The sequence below is a fragment of the Lactuca saligna genome, chromosome 2 (assembly GCF_052625555.1).
Source record: "Lactuca saligna cultivar CGN05327 chromosome 2, ASM5262555v1, whole genome shotgun sequence".
NCBI lineage: Eukaryota > Viridiplantae > Streptophyta > Magnoliopsida > Asterales > Asteraceae > Lactuca > Lactuca saligna.
In genome coordinates this window covers 137,164,828-137,183,713 of record NC_136418.1, presented here as the reverse complement: position 1 = coordinate 137,183,713, position 18,886 = coordinate 137,164,828, and the positions used below count along the sequence as shown (strand labels likewise).

At 33.9% G+C, this 18,886-nt stretch overlaps 3 protein-coding genes across 5 annotated transcripts; 2 read left to right on the top strand and 1 right to left on the bottom strand.

The window, feature by feature from the left end:
• The first annotated feature begins 4,136 nt into the window (after window positions 1-4,136).
• LOC145030135 (glutathione S-transferase T3-like) lies at window positions 4,137-4,961 on the top strand. Its single transcript, XM_078978550.1, has one exon. The coding sequence runs from the start codon at window positions 4,137-4,139 to the stop codon at window positions 4,959-4,961; it is 825 nt and encodes a 274-aa protein (XP_078834676.1).
• Window positions 4,962-7,054: 2,093 nt separating this feature from the next.
• Window positions 7,055-9,840, top strand: LOC145031750 (protein PIN-LIKES 3-like). 3 transcript variants are annotated; one of them, XM_078980365.1, is made up of 11 exons: window positions 7,055-7,145; window positions 7,333-7,480; window positions 7,652-7,731; window positions 7,802-7,926; window positions 7,993-8,114; window positions 8,203-8,367; window positions 8,437-8,526; window positions 8,621-8,721; window positions 8,836-8,888; window positions 8,987-9,175; window positions 9,265-9,840. In XM_078980365.1, the coding sequence occupies exons 2-11, from the start codon at window positions 7,346-7,348 to the stop codon at window positions 9,387-9,389; spliced, it is 1,185 nt and encodes a 394-aa protein (XP_078836491.1). In that variant the 5' UTR covers window positions 7,055-7,145; window positions 7,333-7,345; the 3' UTR covers window positions 9,390-9,840. The 3 variants fall into 3 exon arrangements, with proteins under 3 accessions (XP_078836491.1, XP_078836490.1, XP_078836489.1); XM_078980364.1 differs by having other exon boundaries at window positions 7,080-7,180; XM_078980363.1 differs by lacking the exon at window positions 7,055-7,145 and having other exon boundaries at window positions 7,240-7,480.
• Window positions 9,841-16,923: 7,083 nt separating this feature from the next.
• On the bottom strand, window positions 16,924-17,901 carry LOC145031752 (protein SRC2-like). The gene has a single exon (XM_078980366.1). It carries the CDS (start codon window positions 17,861-17,863, stop codon window positions 17,048-17,050), a length of 816 nt encoding a protein of 271 aa, XP_078836492.1. The 5' UTR covers window positions 17,864-17,901; the 3' UTR covers window positions 16,924-17,047.
• Between the last annotated feature and the right edge of the window lie 985 nt (window positions 17,902-18,886).

Sequence of the window (18,886 nt, the reverse complement as noted above, 5' to 3'; positions counted from 1 at the left end):
TTGGTCCTCGTACAATTGCCCAACGAGATTGAAGAACACCAAAAGCTCTTTCGACATCCTTTCTTGCACCCTCTTGGACTTCTTTGAATTTTGTCCTCTTTGGGTCAACTGGATGTGGAAAACTTTTAACTATAGTAGCCCATTCGGGATATATACCATCTGCGAGATAATATTCTTTATTGTATGTAATGCCATTCACTGTGAATATGCATTCTGGAGCATACCCTTGTAATATTTCACTGAATAACAGTGATTGATTGAGTACATTAATATCATTATTAGATCCTGCTACCCCAAAATATGCATGCCATATCCATAGGTTTTGTGATGCAACTGCTTCTAGCATAATTGTTGGACACCCTTGATCACCCCGAGTATATTGACCTTGCCATGCAACAGGACAATTTTTCCAAGGCCAATGCATACAATCAATACTTCCTAACATGCCAGGAAATCCATGTTTTTCCGAATGTTTTTGCAATAAATTTTGGATATCATTTGCATTAGGCTTTCTCATGATATGGTTTGAATAAACCTCAATTAAACATCTACAAAAAAAATTTAGACATTGGATTGATGTTGTTTCACCAATTTGTATGTATTCATCAAAAAGATCAGCTGATGTGCCATATCCTAACTGACGTATAGCAGCTGTGCATTTTTGTAAAGGGGAAAGACCTTTTTTTTTTACCTAAAGCATCAAATTTTTGTTGAAAAAAACAGAATGATTAAAGATACCATCAACTATTCGAAGAAATAACTCCTTCCTCATCCGGAATCTTCGTCGGAAAATATTAGGCGGATAAATAGGATGCTCATCGAAATAGTCGTTCCAAAGACGATCATAATTCACGATCACTTTTAATATATGTTCGACTTTTTTTAGGACGTCTTGAACTTTCTGCATCATCTTATTCTGCTTCTAAGCGTTTAAGCTCATGATACAATTGAATTGTTGAATTATCTGTCAATTGTTTCATTATAAAATCATAACTATAGTCAGATGAAGATGATGACATTTTATGCAAAATGTATCAACAAAGATATAATTTTGAAGGTGTGTGGTGGATTTATATTCTTATATACAATATGAGGATCATAATTGATTCAAATGGAAGTAGGTGGGATAATATTTTATTTAATAGAAAATATTTTGGTGATATTTAACAAATAGAAAGCATACAAAAATAAATGGATGATAATGTAACGCCCGTAGATCCGGGCTAGTCAATTTAGAGGTAATAGGGGTCGAAAATGATTTTTCGACAAAAGATTATTTAAAATAAATAATATTAACCAAGTTTTAGAATATGTCACAAGGTTTCCGTACATATAAAGAGCGTCGAAATCCGAGTTATAACGAAGAAGTTATGACCCGTCGAAGTTTCGAGACGGAACCGACACGACACGTGGAAGTGTAAATAGTGATTTTACGATAGATGAATTTTTAGCCTTAGTGATCTAAACTAAATTCGTATAATATTTTAAACCGAGAAAATCCATAAAACGAACGCCCAAATCTAACTTCGTATGAAGAAGTTGTGATTTTTCTAAGATTCGGCATAGCAGTGCACGACCCGAAACTCGAATTTTAGTTCGAGCGGTTTTTGGCTTACGTGACTTAAATGAGAGTTGAAGATCTCATTAATATGAACTTAACAGTAAAAAGACAGACGAAAACATAGTCTGTATGAAGGAGTTACGAATTCTTCGCGGTCATTTAACAGTTTAAACGCCTAGTACTGTTAAATTTAAGATCGGTCGAGAATTAGCCGACGGAGTCAAAATGAAAGTTGTAGATATTATGTTTACCTACGTGTGGATATAAAGAACGTCAAAAGCGGAGGTCGTATGTGAAAGTTACGGATTTAAAAAGTCGAAAGTGTGCTGTGCGAAAATGGGTGATGTGGCACAATCTTGGCCATTGCTTTCTCCCAAAGTCTTGCCACTAGATGGTGACATGTGGCACCAAGTTCAGCCATTTTCACTCTATAAATAGAACCTCTCCCACCCTCATTTTCTTCACACATTTCTTATTCTTTTTTCTCTTTACTCTCTCTCTAGAACCTCTCTCTAGCCCCGAAACCCCCCGAAAAGCCTAGGAAACCTCCCTAGCATGAGGCGGAAGCCCCTGAGTGCTCGACGGCTCCGAGAAGAAGAGCTTTTCCACACGGGAATGCTGCTCCAAGCAAAGCCTGGTTTTCTATAAAACTCGTTGTAAGTGAGCTACGCCTACGCTATTTTTAATATAGTTTTTATTTAATTATATTAACGTTATTAAGAACATATAATAAGTAAATGGGCTATTATTATGGGTTATATAAGTATTATTTAACGGTTATATAATAGTAATAATAGCTAAATTATTAATTAGTCTCAGTGAATAATAGACTAAACTCTAGTGGTGATAATATTAGGTTTCGTCGAAGGAATTTTTTTTTTCAAGAAGTGAAGTGCTGTCTGAGTTCGGAATCACCACCTTTTCAAGTGAGTGGATAGTTACTTTCATCTTACACATAGATATGAAGTATTTTATATAAATTACGTGCTATGTGTGCATATTATCTGAATACTTGTTGTCTATGCTAAATGAACGATTTTATACATGTTTTAAATGATTTAAACTGTATATGGATTTTATATCTACGATAATGTTGGGGTAAACATGGGTAGATATAATAGATGGAATATGAGTTGAATTATGAGTTGAGAGGTGTTATAGACCACGAGGTGAGGGTGAGAGGTGGACGATGTGAGAAGCCTTTTTCCCAAATGATGGCCCTATCATTCAGCAGAGTATGAATGACAACCACGGACTATTCTAGACAGTCCAGTGGAACACTAGCAGGCTCGCAACCTGTAGGTGTTGTGAACGATGTGTTCACCTGGTGTACTCTAAACCCTGGTGATCATGCAGACTTGATGCCTAAACCCTGGTGATCATGCATAGTTGATGCCTAAACCCTGGTGATCATGCAGACTTGATGCCTAAACCTTGGTGCTCATGCAGACTTGATGCCTAAATCCTGGCGACTATGCAGACTTAGTGCCCGCTGTGTAAACCGTGGCAACGATGGACTTTATGCCGATTCCTTAGGATGATCCTTAGGGATGAATGAACGAGGAATAACTGATTCTTAGGGTAGATCCTTAAGATTAAAGAAGATAATGGGGATGGGTAATTGGGTTGATTGTTTGATTGTTTAAACATAATAATTATATTATTATGGGTTGAAAACCCTATGTACTCACCAGGTTTCCCAACCTGACCCACTCAGTTTATTTATATCACATGTGTTGATATGAAGTCACATTACACTGAGAGATTACAGAGATGTAGACCACTAGTGTAAATAAATGTAAGTTCTGTTTATGCTTATGTTTCTGTATTGACGATGACATCCCAAACGTTTTAAAATGAATAAAATACGTTTCTTCGAAAATATTTTGATAACGTATTTATCGTATTTTTTCTGGGAACAAATTCCGCAACATATTTATGAAAAGAAGTACTCTTATTTTTATAAAGCATGAACAAAATCGGTTTTTTCTGGCCGTGAAAATGAGGATGTCATAGATAATCATGATATATTTTATTTATGTATACAAATCATTATATATGTAAAAATAATTTATTTATCATCCACTAAAATTTGATTCAAAATATAATATATTTCGTTGAAAATACTATAAGATTTGATTCATACAAAACATAATATATGGATGAAAATATTCTTAAACTTAAAATACATTTTTGATTTCAAAATATAAAAGTATATATTTGAATGGATACCAATTTGATGAAATATGATACATCAAATATTGTTGATTCTCTTCCATATCTTAAGTCTATGTTAGCAAGAAGTAATCCAAATTATTATATTAATAAAATATAAATTAATAATGGTAATTGAATTTATAATTAATTGTCATCCAAATTACTTGAAACTTTTATTCAAAATCCTTGAAATTTCATGCAGAATATTTGGAGAATATTGAACATCTTATACCAAATATCATCACTTTATGCAAAGTGCTCATATATTGATGTGCCGATATCATTTTTCCTATAAAAACCTCTAATGTGATCATTTTCATTACTTGATTTCCTCACTCATACCCTTCATACTTAAATCATGAATTCTTATTATTACACAAACATATTGAGTTCTATTAATCTCGAAAATCCAAACAATCCTCCATACCCACATTCTTCACCTCCAATTTCTCCAAACCCAAATTATCCATGCACAAATCCTTCTCAAAATCAATATCCAAACCCCCCTCAATATATGGAACCTACTCCAGAAGTTAGTCCCACCAACAAACGATCCAAGTCTAAAAAAACCTATTGGACTAGGGAAGAAGAAATATTGCTTGCAAAAGCTTGGTTACATATATCAGAAGATAGCATCAAGGGCACATCACAACGCGATAAGGAGTTTTGGCAACGTATCAAAACATACTACCAAAGTTCCAACACAACAAGCACTATAAGAGCTCAAAAAAATCTTAAAACTCATTGGCATTACATGAACCCACTAGTTGTTGCATTCAATCAAATTTATTTAGTGTTAAAAAGTCAACACCTAAGCAGATGGTCCGATGAAGATTTAAAAAAGGGAGCTTTTGAGCATTATAGTACAAGATATTCTACAAATTTCAGGCACAATCACATTTGGAATTTGGTCAAAAATGAACCCAAATGGAAAGCCGCGGGCACTACATCTGAGGCATCTAGATCTTCATCTAATGCACAATCTGTTATCAACTTGGATGATAACGAAGATACATCTCGCCCAATTGGTACGAAGGAAGCCAAGAAGACTATAAAAGGTAAAGCATCCAAGTCTACCTCATCATCAAGTAGTCGACTTGATGAAATACTTGAAAAACATGTGCATGATAACAAAAAAACTATGAACGCTATCAGAAAATGCTTTAAAACAAGAAAAGATTAAAGTTAAACAAGAAAAAATCAAACATGATGAGATGTCAATCTTCTTTTTGGACCCGAGTACCATGTCAGAGGAAGGACAGGATATTTGGAGGAACAGTTGTGAGGAGATCAAAATAAAATACAATATTTTGTAGTTATTGTATTTTTTAGGTATTTTAATCTTAGTTGATGTCTTTTAATTATTTTATTTCTTTTTTTCTTTTAATGAATGCATTTTTTTATTAATGTATGTTTAGCTATTAAATAAATAAATGTTTTTTAGCTATTAAATAAATAAACACTTTTTTAATATGTTCTATTAAACTTATAGAGTTTAATGTATTGTGGGATAAAAATGAAAAGATTTGTATGGAATAGTGAATGATGATGTGACATTCCATTGAACTCTATAGAGTTCAATGCATTTTGGATGCCCTAATTAAATATTTCAACCCATGCCCATGACGATTGATTATCACCATGACCATGTAAATTTACAAACCTGCAAATTCAAAATCGACACAATTTCTAATTTGAAGACTCAATCTAATGACATAGATGAATTCCAGGAGATTTCTAGGTCATAAAACGAAAACTTTGGGCATGCGAATCAGATGAAAATGAATACAAAACCAGAGGAAGATAAGTTCTTGAAAAGAAACACCGATTATGTTTACTTCCTTTTTTCTCCCTCAAAATCAAGAAATTCAACAAAATCGATCTTTAGATCTCATTTCCAGAAAACCTTTCAACATTTTTGAAAAAGCTTCCCATTTCATAAATTGATTTTCCAAGTACCGTTTTGTTTCATGATTTCATAACCACCACTAGCATTGGTGGGTTGAAGAGAGATGTGAGAAGTAGTGATGAAGATGGTGGACGTTTGTTGCTTCAATTGAAATCTGCAATCACCGATGACATCAGTTAACATCAGTGTAATTTTTGCTTCAATCGACGGTGGAATTCAGTTGGGAGATGAAGTGAGGTCCGCGTTAGATTTCCAGGCAACAAAGAGGGAGATAGGAGATGAAGTCAGGTTGGCAATGGAATTTTAGGTGGAGTGGCAATATGAGAAACGACGAGAGAGTTGTTCTACCAGATTTGTGCTTCATCATTTTTGGGATGGTCTAATTTTGGGGACGTGCAATGACAAATTGGCTTTTCGTCCACATTTAATTAATGTATTTTTAACTAATTAATGATTTAAAAAAAAGATAAAGAAATCATTAAGGGTAAATCAGTCTTTTTAGAATGAACAGTGATCAAACATACAACAAAAATATGAAATAGAAACGGTGTGAGTTAAAAAATGTTTTTAGGACCAAACATCTAAATTACCCCAAATCATAGGGACCATTCGTGTAATTTACCCTTTTTTCAATGACATATGTCACTGAAAAAATATGATATAGTGCCATTATATGTTATTTCTAAGGATATCTATATGTTTTATGATTTCTAATTCAGATTTTATGTAGCTCATCGTTGGAAAGATGGTTGTCCGAAGAAGTGGCAGTGGAGGAGTCGGGAAACAAAGAGAAGAATCGATGGGGTGAGCATAAGTGTTTATGGTTTTGCCGTTTGGATATGTAGGGTGGGGTCACTTTTCTTTTGTATAAAAATCTTTTAAAATAAAATATAAAAGACATAAAGGTTATTTTACATGGGTAACCATACAAGAAATTGATACCGCAAAAACTTATATGTCGAACGAAAAGAGTTATGGATAAAACTTACGAATCTATGAAACCACATTAACCATTTATATAAATTATTATTATTATTAAGCTATACATACTCATTATACTGATTCTATCTCTCAACGTAAAACACAAAAATAATAATAAGCAAGGCCTAAGAAAAACCAGCCATAGTAGTTGTTTCAATTTCAAAAATACTATACTTAATTTGATAATATGATTCAATAATATTTTTTATTGACCAAGAAACGTGGAGTCCTAAAATGGTTGACACTACGAATGTCATTGTCAGATTAAAGCCACTTGCATGTGATAGACGTGGAGCGGTCGTGTTCATTAAACTACACGTAACCGATCCTTCTTTTGGCTACCAAACTTGTTTTGGTCAAATGTTTGAATTTTGGAAGAGTGGTATCTTCCTTTTTGCTACCAAACTGGTTTTGTCAAAGATCTGAATTTCGGAAAGCTATAGCTCCTTTTTTAAAGAATATATCGAAGATCTAGTGGTATCTTCTCGTCTTGTTGCTGTTGTATTTTTATGGTGATTGTCCCTACTGTTTCAGTTTATATATATATAGTCTTCCCCATTTCTTCTTGTCTTTTGTATATATATATATATACTAGTAGCACGCTTCACAATCTTAGAAGCAGTTCGATTGTTTCGTTTTCTTTTCTTGAGATTTCTGGAAACAGTTTTGTTTAATAGATGGGGTTTCTGGATCTGTTTTCTGCTGCTTCTACGCCTATTCTCAAAGTTCTGATAATTACTGCACTCGGCTCAATTCTTGCTTTGGATTCTGTCGATATATTAGGACAAACTGCAAGGAAGCACGTCAATAATGTAAGCTTTTCCCTTTGTTATTACGAATGCTTCGATTGATGTTCTACTTTTGCTGATTATGAACTCATAGTCGTGGGTTCAAATTTAAATACACATGTTCAAGAAACTTTTCAATTTGATTAAAGATTCGATTTTCTATGCGACTCACGAAACTCTTTCCTATGTTATCAGGGTGTGTTCTTTGTGTCTAATCCAGCACTCGTGGCCAGTAATCTTGCTCAAACAATCACTCTCGAAAGCATCATTTCAATGTAAGTTTTCAATTGATTTTCTCTGCTGTTGCTATCATTGTTAGTAAATTAAGTGTTAAAAACAATGCAGGTGGTTTATGCCTGTGAATATTCTTATTACATTCATATTGGGGGCTGCACTTGGATGGCTGCTTTTGATCATCACAAGACCACCTGAACATCTCAAGGGCCTCATCTTAGGGACCTGTTCAGCAGGTAAATTACCTAAAATACCCTCCTATAAGTTGAATAAAATTTTAAAATTTCGATTGCGAATTACAGGAAACCTTGGAAATTTGCTTTTGATTATCGTCCCAGCTGTATGCAAAGAGAAAGGAAGTCCCTTTGGTGATCCTGATGTTTGTCATGGGTATGCCATGGCTTATGCTTCACTATCTATGGCAGTATGTACTTAATTCTATGGATAATAATTAGCTTTTCAAACTCGTTAAATTGCCATATTTATATGTTGTAAACAATGTTTTTCATTAGATGGGATCTTTATTTGTTTGGACTTTCGTGTACAACCTACTTCGGGTATTCTCTCAAGATTCTAGTAACAATGTTGTCACAGAAACAGTAACCGAGCAAGAGGATTTGAGTGAAAGCTTGATTCCATTATCTTCATCTACTTTCAACATCAAGAAAAAAACGAAGGTATTGTTTCGCTTTCATTCATGACTGAAGAATATAATTACAAGTTTGATCTTACATGTCATGCATCAGGTGATGTTATATACAGTGAAGCAACATTTGGGGAACTTTTCAAGAAGGATTAACTTGAAGTCGTTGTTGGCACCTTCAACCACAGCAGCGGTATACTACTTTTGCCAACCCCTACATGCGTATTATTTAACCTGAAACATATATACATAATTCATTGCATAACAAATTTTCTATTATTGTAAAGATTGTAGGCCTCGTTGTTGGAATGGTAGGGCCAATGCGTAGGCTACTAATAGGCACAGATGCTCCTCTTCATGTGATCCAAGATTCTGCATCATTAGTAGGGTATGATTCTTTTTACCATGTGTAAATTTTTTAGTTTGTAGGTCCTGTTATGAAATGGGACCCACAATGAAAGAAACTAGTCTAACATTAATGGATCCTATTCCCATGTTGCAGAGATGCTGCGATTCCGACTATGACATTGATTTTGGGTGCTAACCTCTTGCGAGGTAACTAAACTTTAGATTAGTTATAGTTATAAATCGAGTTTTTTATGTATTAAGTTGCTTGAAATTAGTGTTTAGTAGACATAATTTGCATTTTGTAGGTTTGAAAGGATCATCTCGTGTCTCGTTACCAATTGTGTTTGGAATCGTAGCAGTTCGGTTAGTTTTGTTGCCACTTGTTGGCATTTTAATCGTGAAAGGAGCGATTTACTTGGGCTTAGTGCATCCAGATCCTCTTTATGTCTATGTTCTTTTACTACAATTTGCGGTTCCACCCTCCATGAACATTGGTATGAGAGTACAAATTGTAGATATTTTTCTTGGATATTTCATTTTTTTATAACAAGTTGTCAAATTTGATGATATGATATTGTTGTAGGTACAATAACACAATTATTTGGAGCTGGTGAAAGTGAATGTTCGGTGATTATGATGTGGTCGTATGGTTTGGCATCAGTATCACTTACCGTTTGGTCGATGTTCTTCATGTGGCTCGTGGCTTGATTTGTTTCGGTTCAACAAATCGAACATAGAAATATCAAAGAGCTGCACGAAGCAATGCAATTGAGTACTTTACACCAAATCCAGTCAAAATACAAAATCTTTGATTATTTTTTTAATGGCCAATAAAATAGCTGACTTGAGCTCGTAAGGCTCAACTCGAATTCTTTTTTGGGTCTATGTAGCTCCATGTTATATGTAAAGCTATCTATGTAATTAAGGGTGGAAGATTGCAAGCTTTTGTCTAAGTTATTGGGGCTCAATCACACGGCCCGTTTCAGTTAGATTTTGTCAAGCTCCTTAAACATGTTTGTTTATATGAGCAAACATTTAATGAAAACTTTCAAGCTATTCGAGCTCCGATTTTGGACTTTATTTTGTATTGGGTTTTATATTGGCTCATTAGCTAGGAAACCCTAATTAACTAGTCTATATATTATTTCTTTTTCTTTCATTGTATCTGGTTTTTTTAATTTGATAATAATATAAAACCCTATCCGTTGTATGTTTTGTTAGTTTTCATGGTATCAGAGCTCAGTTGATCATTTGTATTATTTGTTTTTGGGGGCGTGTTGTAGCAGGCACGACGTTATGCGGATCGAACTATTGATTTTTGCTGCTCGTTTCTGTATTCTGTTTGGTTCAATTTATTTGTTTTGTCGATTTCGAGGGTTTTGTTTCGTATGTTGGTTTTGTTGATTTCGAGTTATTAATTGTTGCTGCTGTTATTCGTATTTACTGCTGTTTTGGTTATTCTCGTTTGACTAATATTGAAATATGGCCCCGAGAGATGATTCTTTTCAATCCATTAGTATCCAACTTGATAAGAATTATGCCTATTGGAGTTATGTTTTGAAGAGTTTCTTGCAAGACAAGACTACATCGGGAATTGTTACAGGTGACAAGAAGAAACCAACAGATGAAAAGGCTAAGAATTATGCAGCCTTACTGGATTCATGTTAGATTGATAACTCCAAGATCATTACATGGGTTAATAATTATGTTATCTAGTCTATTGGTGCTCAGTTGGCGAAGTATGACACAACAAAGGAGGTTTGAGATCACTTGGCTAGGCTGTATACTCAGTCTAACTTTGCGAAGAACTATAAGTTAGAGTTTGATATTCGAACCATCCAATAAAATAATCTCAGTGTTCAGGAATTTTATTACGGCTATGTCGGATTTGTGGGATCAGTTGGCTCTTACAGAACCTGATGTGTTGAAGGCTTTTAAGCCTCATATTAATAAAAGGGAACATCAATGTTTGGTTCACGTTTAGATTTGAAGGCTTTTGTGGATCAATCTTGCATTGCACACCTCTTGCCATTATTGATTCGGTTGTTCACGAGTTGATTGTTGAAGAAACTCATATCAAGCCACATGCTAACAAAGGTCCCAAGACAACCACTCCTACTATCTTTTCTGTTCCACAACAACCTCGGTCTTCAAACTAGAATCACCCCAAAGTTGCATTTGACGAGTGTGTTTTCTATAAGAAGAAGAACCATTGAATTTGGAGTTATCAGTCTCCCATGAATCCAGTAAGGTTGCATAATTCTCAGCCTTTTCATCTGGTGGTTTCTTCTTTTATCTCAAATGAAGTATATTTCAAACTTGTTTAAACGTGCACGAATCATGGATAATCAAACAGTTGATATGCATATAGTGCGTAATGCAAAGTATTCTCCAACCGATGGTGTCCCCTTATTAGATCCAAGCATTTATCGTACCATTGTAGGGAGTTTGGTTTACTTTACTGTCACTAGACCGGATATTGCTCATGCAGTTCATGTGGTTGGCTAGTTTGTCACTATCCCTTCTATTGTTCATTGGGGAGTTGCTCTTCGTATTTTGAGAAATCTTCGTGGTACGCAGTTTCGCACCCTTTGTGTTTCCATCTACATCCTCTCTTGAGTTGCGTGCCTATATTAATTCTAATTAGGATAGTGATATTTATGATCATAAGTCCACTACTGGGTATTGTGTTTTTCTTGGAGATTCATTGATATTATGGAATAGTAAGAAACAAGATGTTGTCTCTCGTTCTTCTACACAATCCGAGTATCAAGCCATGGCTATCACCACCTGTGAGATTGTTTAGTTGAGATGGCTTCTTGTAGATATGGGTGTTCACATCTATCATACTGATCCTTTGTATTGTAACAAAGAGAGTACGATAATGATTGCCAAGAATTCAGTGTTTCATGAGCGCACAAAGCATATTGAGATTGATTGTCATTTCACATGGTATCATCTCTAGAAGGGCACTATCTCCATTCCTTATGTTCCTTCCACCTTGTAGATTGTTGATATTCTTACGAAGCCTTTAACTGTTCCTCGATTTTATTTTCTGTGTGTCAAACTCTTAATGTTTATTGTTGTTGCATTTTAAGTTTGAGGGGGGATGTAACCTAATTAGATTTTAGGCTTTATTTTGTATTGGGTTTTATATTGTCCCATTAGCTAAGAAACCTTAATTAGCTACTCTATATATTATGTCTTTTTCTTTTCATGTATCTTGTACTTCTCATTTGATAATAATACAAAACCCTAGTTGTTTTATGTTTTGTTAGTTTTCAGTTTTCACAACTCAAAAATCTCTCACTTACCGATCAATGAATCAACTGCCATTCAAGGCTTTCACATTTTGTAAACCAACACTCTGCAACCTCCTACTCTCTAGTCTATACTTCTCATTGGTCTTTTACGAGGCCAGTTATGCACAAATTCAATTTCTCTACTATCATCACCTTGGTAAATATATAGCCTCGTCATATTTTCATCCATTGTCTGCTCAATTTCGATATTGGTTTTTCTCTTTTCTTTTCTTGAAATATAGTGGACTACTCTTAGGACCATCAATTTCAAGTTCTAGCATTTAACCTTTTGGGTGTGACACTTTAGAGGCATTGTAATTTGCATGCTTATCCTTCCTAAAGCTTCAAGAAATTCAACAACCACAAGGCTTCTTTAAGAAAATTCGATTTTGCAAAAGGTTAGTATTTCTTGACTATATTTGTTGTTCTTATTATTAGACTAGAGATCCTTGTATGGTTTAGATCTTAACATGTCTTAGAATAAATTTTGTTGTTTCCACTACTTATGGATATGTTCTTTGTTAGGATTAATGAAACCCAACATGTGCACGTATGTCATTTGTTCTAATCCCAGAATACCAAAATATCAATGTTTTAAAAACCAGTTCGAACCGGCCGATCGAATCGGGAATAAAAAATGAGAGTAGTTTAACAACGACTAGTTTTATGCCAATTTTTAGAACGGATCGAACCGGATGGTTTCTTCAAAAACCAGATTGAACCAGTGTGAAAGAACCAGCAAAAACTCATTTGAATTGGATTATTGGACAATGATAGTTGGATTCCACTCAGCATGTTAAAAACAACTCATTTCCAAAGAAAATTGAACAACTCGATTGATGAGATTATCCAGAGTGTACATAGCTTGAAGGCTGACAATGCACACCAGTAGTACCAAGTAGTACCCGATACGAGTTCGATGTACACTAGAATCTGACGTTGATCTACTCAACTTGAAGACTCATACTATTGAAAATAGATGTCCAATGTCATATCTGATCGGTATAACTTTGAGAATAATAACAAAGTCATTTTTAGATTGCCCTTAAAAGCTAAAATAGTTAGAAAAGAATTTGAGAGAATGCTCCTAATAGTTTATTAATTTATTACAAGTTAATAAATTAATTAAAAACTAGTTGAAATAATTCGAATTAATTTTGGAATTATTTAGATTTATTTAAATGGTACAGATGTTGAATGTTAATTGTTCAATAGTTGAGCAAAAGGAACATTCTGGATAATCCGTAGATGTGGACGGTTTTGAGAGCTTCTAGAAGGATTCTAGAATCTTTCCATGTAACAAATAAGGATAAGGATTTTAATCAGGATTAAATTTGATTATTTAATCGGTTCAAATCAGGTTTATCTATAAGTTACCACAAATATATGAAGAACCCTCTAGGCTATAAAAAATCGGACCCACTCTCCCCAAGGTTGGAATTTTTGGATTCCATAACCTCTCTCCTCTCTCTCTTAAAATTTCTAGGGCTTTAGTCTTTTGGATATGAGCCATTAGAGACATTCCTACCTTGGGTGCTAGATCTTCCAAGAGCGACAAAGGAACTCAAGATCTTCAAGGATTCACAAGTATATACAATTATACTTGAAAGGTTAGTAAATCTCTCCCTTTTGATAGTTTAAATTCATAGTTTTCAAAGTACGTTGTTATAATAGTAAAATCTAGATCTATGGTGCATGTACATTTAGGGTTTTTACTGAATGCTTCCATTGCCTAATTTTTGTGTACAGATACCTAGAAAACCCATCACATGTTTCTCAACTCTTATGTATAATTCATTGTTGTAAGGATTTATATATATATATATATATATATATATATATATATATATATATATATATATATATATAGGGGAGGGCTCATGCGAAAATACAAATAATTTGCGAAAACGCGAAAACAAGGAAAACCTATAAGATTGTGCCACCTTAATTTTATATTGTGGACAAGAATCCATCCAAACTTTGAACTACATTATATATATATATATATATATATATATATATATATATATATATATATATATATATATATATATATAATGAAAATTAGGTTGAATCGATCATTCTCTAATTGTAAAGTTCTAGATGAATCTTATGAAATTATTGTCGTCTGATTTGTGGATATTGCACGTTTTTCCATCTTTTAGGTTAAATGAAATCAAGGTGTTAGATTGTTCTCCTATTAAATCATATCTTTAATGAGGTATTAGTAGGAAAACATATGAAGTTACTTTTCAGGTCAATAGTAACAATTACAACGTAGGTTAGGCTATCGGGATTGGGGGGGGAGTGGTCTGACATGGACACCTTCAACCTCACCACCACGTTAACCAAGCTCCTCCACCACCACCACAGGAGTGGTTTTAACGTAAGAGAGAGAGAGAGAGAGAGAGAGAGAGAGAGAGAGAGAGAGAGAGAGAGAGAAAGAGAGTAGCCGAAACCACGAAACTTCACTTTGGCGCTCATGATGCCTGGCGAGGATAGTGTTCGCACACTCCGTTTCGATGTCCACTCTAAATAGCCCTTACTAACTTACAAATGGAATCTATTCCAAGTGAGATGTCTTTTTCAAAGCAATCATATTCTTAGCTCAAGGACCAAAAAAAGTACTATTTGCAAAAAAAACAAGAGTTTGATAAAAAAAGATATGGAAAAAGTTTATGGTGTTACAATGACAATTTTCTATTATTAGTGGACCATCGCATATAATCAAATGAAATAATATGTAGAACATTTATAATCATGAAAATGATGAACATGTGTAATCAATGGAAGATAAACACAATTCATATATTTCTTATATTTCTTAAATTTGAGTACATAGGTAATGTTAATTTTACTATATTTATACCTCAAACTTCCCTAGGTAAGTTCACTCTTTATGTATGACAAGATATTTAAAGTCATGCAACGATTTATTCAACTGAAAGTATTTTTAGTTGAAAAGATTTGAAACCAATTTGAGGACAAGAAAAATGATCATTTTAGTGTAATTAATATTTGGTTTGTTGTTATTATTATTTAAATGTTAAATAAAATAAATATTTACTGTTAAATTGACTATTGTATTTATCAATAATATTTTATTTCTATTAGACAAATTTAAACTAATAATAAATAGAAGTTATATAAGCTGATATGACATAGGATCAATATCATTACATTCCTATCGATTGTCTTACTATTTATTATACTTTGACATAATACGTTAATAACCAACAATTTTTTTTGTTTTTGTTTGCCCTATAATGTAAAAAGCATAGGTTAAGGAATAAATACGCTAAATATTACTCATTTATGAATTTTAAAATCTATAAAAAGATTATAAAGTTAAAGTAAATTGGTTTATATCTTCGGGAAAATTTCGCATATATCCTTACAAACATTAAGAATTACGTTTATATCCTTTCAAAATTCATAATTACATATATATCCTTGTTAACCTAGTAAGCTCACGTTTATATCCAATTTTATAATATAAAGAGATATAAATTAATTTAATATCAACAAATATATTTAAAAATAAAAAATACATATAGATTTACCAAAATACCCTTTACACATTATATCTAAAATTAAATCGTATTCCTTTTATTGCTAGAAATTGTTAATTAGGTTTTGAGGGGAAAATAGAATCCTCAATCGTCGTGATCGATCAGCCAACCAAGCACCTTTCTCCATCGCCAAAAATCGAGTTCTATCTCTCCCTCCCATCTTCCGGTCTCCATCACCTTCTTCCCTCTTACTTGTTGTTCTTTTCTTCTACTCTTCTATTATTCCCTAATTTCTACCAAATTTGTTTCACAATCGAAGCTTTTTGATTTGTCGGGTGTAATCGAATCAGGTTTTTAATCATTGGGTACAACCTGTCAAAGATTTTTCAAATAATCAAAGTATTTGATCTTTGTGGATTTCGTTTCGAGTTTGATGGAGTCAAGGTGGTTATAATGGCAACTTCGAAATCTGCTGCACGAACGTACTACTGGAGGGAGTATTTTAAGAGCTCAAATGGAGATATATTTGAAACCATCGAGAAAGCCAATCAATTCAACTTGTTTTTGAACAAATCGAGTTCGTGGATTTGTGATTTATGCTCATTGTTTGTCGTTTTTCTTTGCTAGTCTGAATCGATGTTGTAAGGCCATAGTTATCGAGAGACTGCCCTCTGGAGTATTTTTTGACCCATTTGAGCTACAACATCGTACTCAACTTGATTGTAAATTACAGCGATACCCTTCAAGTAATCCGTGTAACATATTTACCTCAAAAAGTTCTGATGCTTTGGGTACACTGATTTAGAGTTGTCAATGTTAATTCTTGTGCTTCATTGAACAAATTAATGGAAGATTGAGAGAAATTACCACTCCTTATTGATTTATTAGCTCTAATATTTCTGTGAATGAAATCCTATGCGATGAAGAAGCACAAAATGCAAGTGGAATGATGAAGAACGACAAACTGCAAGTCGACCTATTGGAGGGTTTTTTCTGTTTCACGTGGTGGACTTTTCCCACATTTAATTAGGTTTAATCCTAATTAATTAGGTTTAATCATAATTAAATGCATTTAGTTCTAATCTTTAATAATGTTTAAAGGGTATTTTGGTAAATCTATATGTATTTTTGATTTTAAATATATTTGTTGATATTAAAATAATTTATATCTCTTTAATTTATAAAATTGGATATAAATGTGAGTTTAATAGGTTAATAAGGATATATATATGTAATTATGAATTTTGAAAGGATATAAACGTAATTCTTAATGTTTGTAAGGATATATATGAAATTTACCCTATATCTATATCTTTATCATGTACCACATGAATTAATATCATTCAAGGAAAACGTAATGACATCGTAACACTACTAAGATTAGATATTTTACTTCTATAAAATATTAAATTGATTTATATCTTGTAGTGAAACGAATTAATGAATTTAAGCCATTTACAATCGACAGGGCAACAAACAAACCATACATACTAATATTATAGAAAAAAAATAATAATAAAAAAAAAAAAATCCCAATATCAGGAACGTAACATCAAAAACCGCCACAACCGCCTCCACCACATCCTCCACCGCCACATCCACCGCCAGCATCCGACACGATATCACCGATCAAAAGTCCACCCAGTGCTCCACCTAGCAAACCGGCTCCTAACCCCATACCAAGTTTATTTTTCTTCGGAGGCTGCTGAACTGCTGCCGGATACCCATATCCCTGCTGCGGAGGATATCCACCGTACCCTGGCGGCGGTGGCGGAGGGTAACCACCATAACCCGGTTGTTGCTGGTGTTGGTACGCATATCCAGGATATCCAGTAGCAGCAGGGGCCTGCTGGTAATACCGACCAGCTGCCTCATACGGCGGCGCATACGCGGCACTAGATCCAACCGCCATACCGGGAGGATAAGCCATGACGGGCTCCTCCGCGTTACCGGAAAACTTTTCCCCAAACTTATACGAAAAACTAAGAAACCCATTCGGCTTCCCGGAATGCTTCCTCACCTGATAACTCACAAGCTGCTGAGTCGACGAGCCTTCCAAGAGCTCTTTAACCGGCACACGAACTTCTCCCAAATTCTTATCACTGAACGTCCCGACGGCCTTGATCTCGACGACGAGTGTCAGGCGGTTCTGTAAGCCGGCGGCTTCATCGACTGTAAACTTCATGGGGAAGTTCCAGGTAGGGTTGGAACCTCCATCTTTATCAACATGGGTTTTAAGCTTTTGTTTGGTGATGGTGGTGGTGCCGGAGATGTAAGCTACGGCGTAGACGTCTGGTTTCCCGGTGAGAGAGGGTTTCTTGATCCCCTTTGCTGAGATGAGTGTCAGGTCTAAAGTTCTGTAATTCATGGTTGATTCCTGTTGGAAGTAGAGATTGGGGTGGGGTGGATTTATATAGGGTTTGTGGTAACCGACTTTAGGAGAAAGGAAAAAGCAAGGAAGGTGATGAAAGAATGATCTTAGCGATTAAGTATATGATAACTGTCAACTGAGAACCTTGTTCGCATGAAACTGCAGTTAATGGTTCTACTGTTCCAACTAGGATTTGAAACCGAGTTGAGGCCGTGTGGGTTTTGTCTGATGAAAATTAATATAAAAATTTATAAATATTCGTTTAAAGTTTAGGGGAAACTTAGAAAAAGGTTTACATTTTCGGTCAGCCGAAAAATCATTATTTATTTTGTTTTCCGTAAAAACAATTCTTTTAAGTTATTTTAAACTACTTAGTTGATAACTTGATATTTAATCTTTAATTATTAACTTATAATTTGAATTAAGGTTAGGATTCATACTTTCGATTCAAACGTTGAAAAGGGACGTCATTATCAAATTCAAATCTATTTTAGTAGTAAGTTTTTTTACCAATTTCAATCTTATGAAACTCCTAGATCTTTTGAGATTAATTGAATTTAATCGATGATATATAAAGTGTAACGTGCAATTCCATGGATTAGCATACAAATTCACATTTTACTAAAGTAACTAAAAGTGAGATTTAAAATAGTTTAATTACTTTATATCATTATACTTTTAACGAGATTAATTGTCCTATCAAACCCGTTCGGATAACGACCCTCCACCATATAAGAGAGCGGTGGGTAAGAATAGATACCCAATGTTGATCATTTTATAGGTTGTTTCCTTAAACTTCCCTTATAGTATGACTTCGTGAATGAGACGTACTAACGGTTTGATTGACTATTCTTATACATATAATATATATTAAACTTTTATTCTTATACATATAATATATATTAAACTTTTAATTGTATACATAGTATAAGGTGTATTTTAAAACATTTTAAAATTCCAAGGGTTTAATCTTTTAATAAATTAAACTTTTAATCTAATTAAATTTAAACCATTAATGGA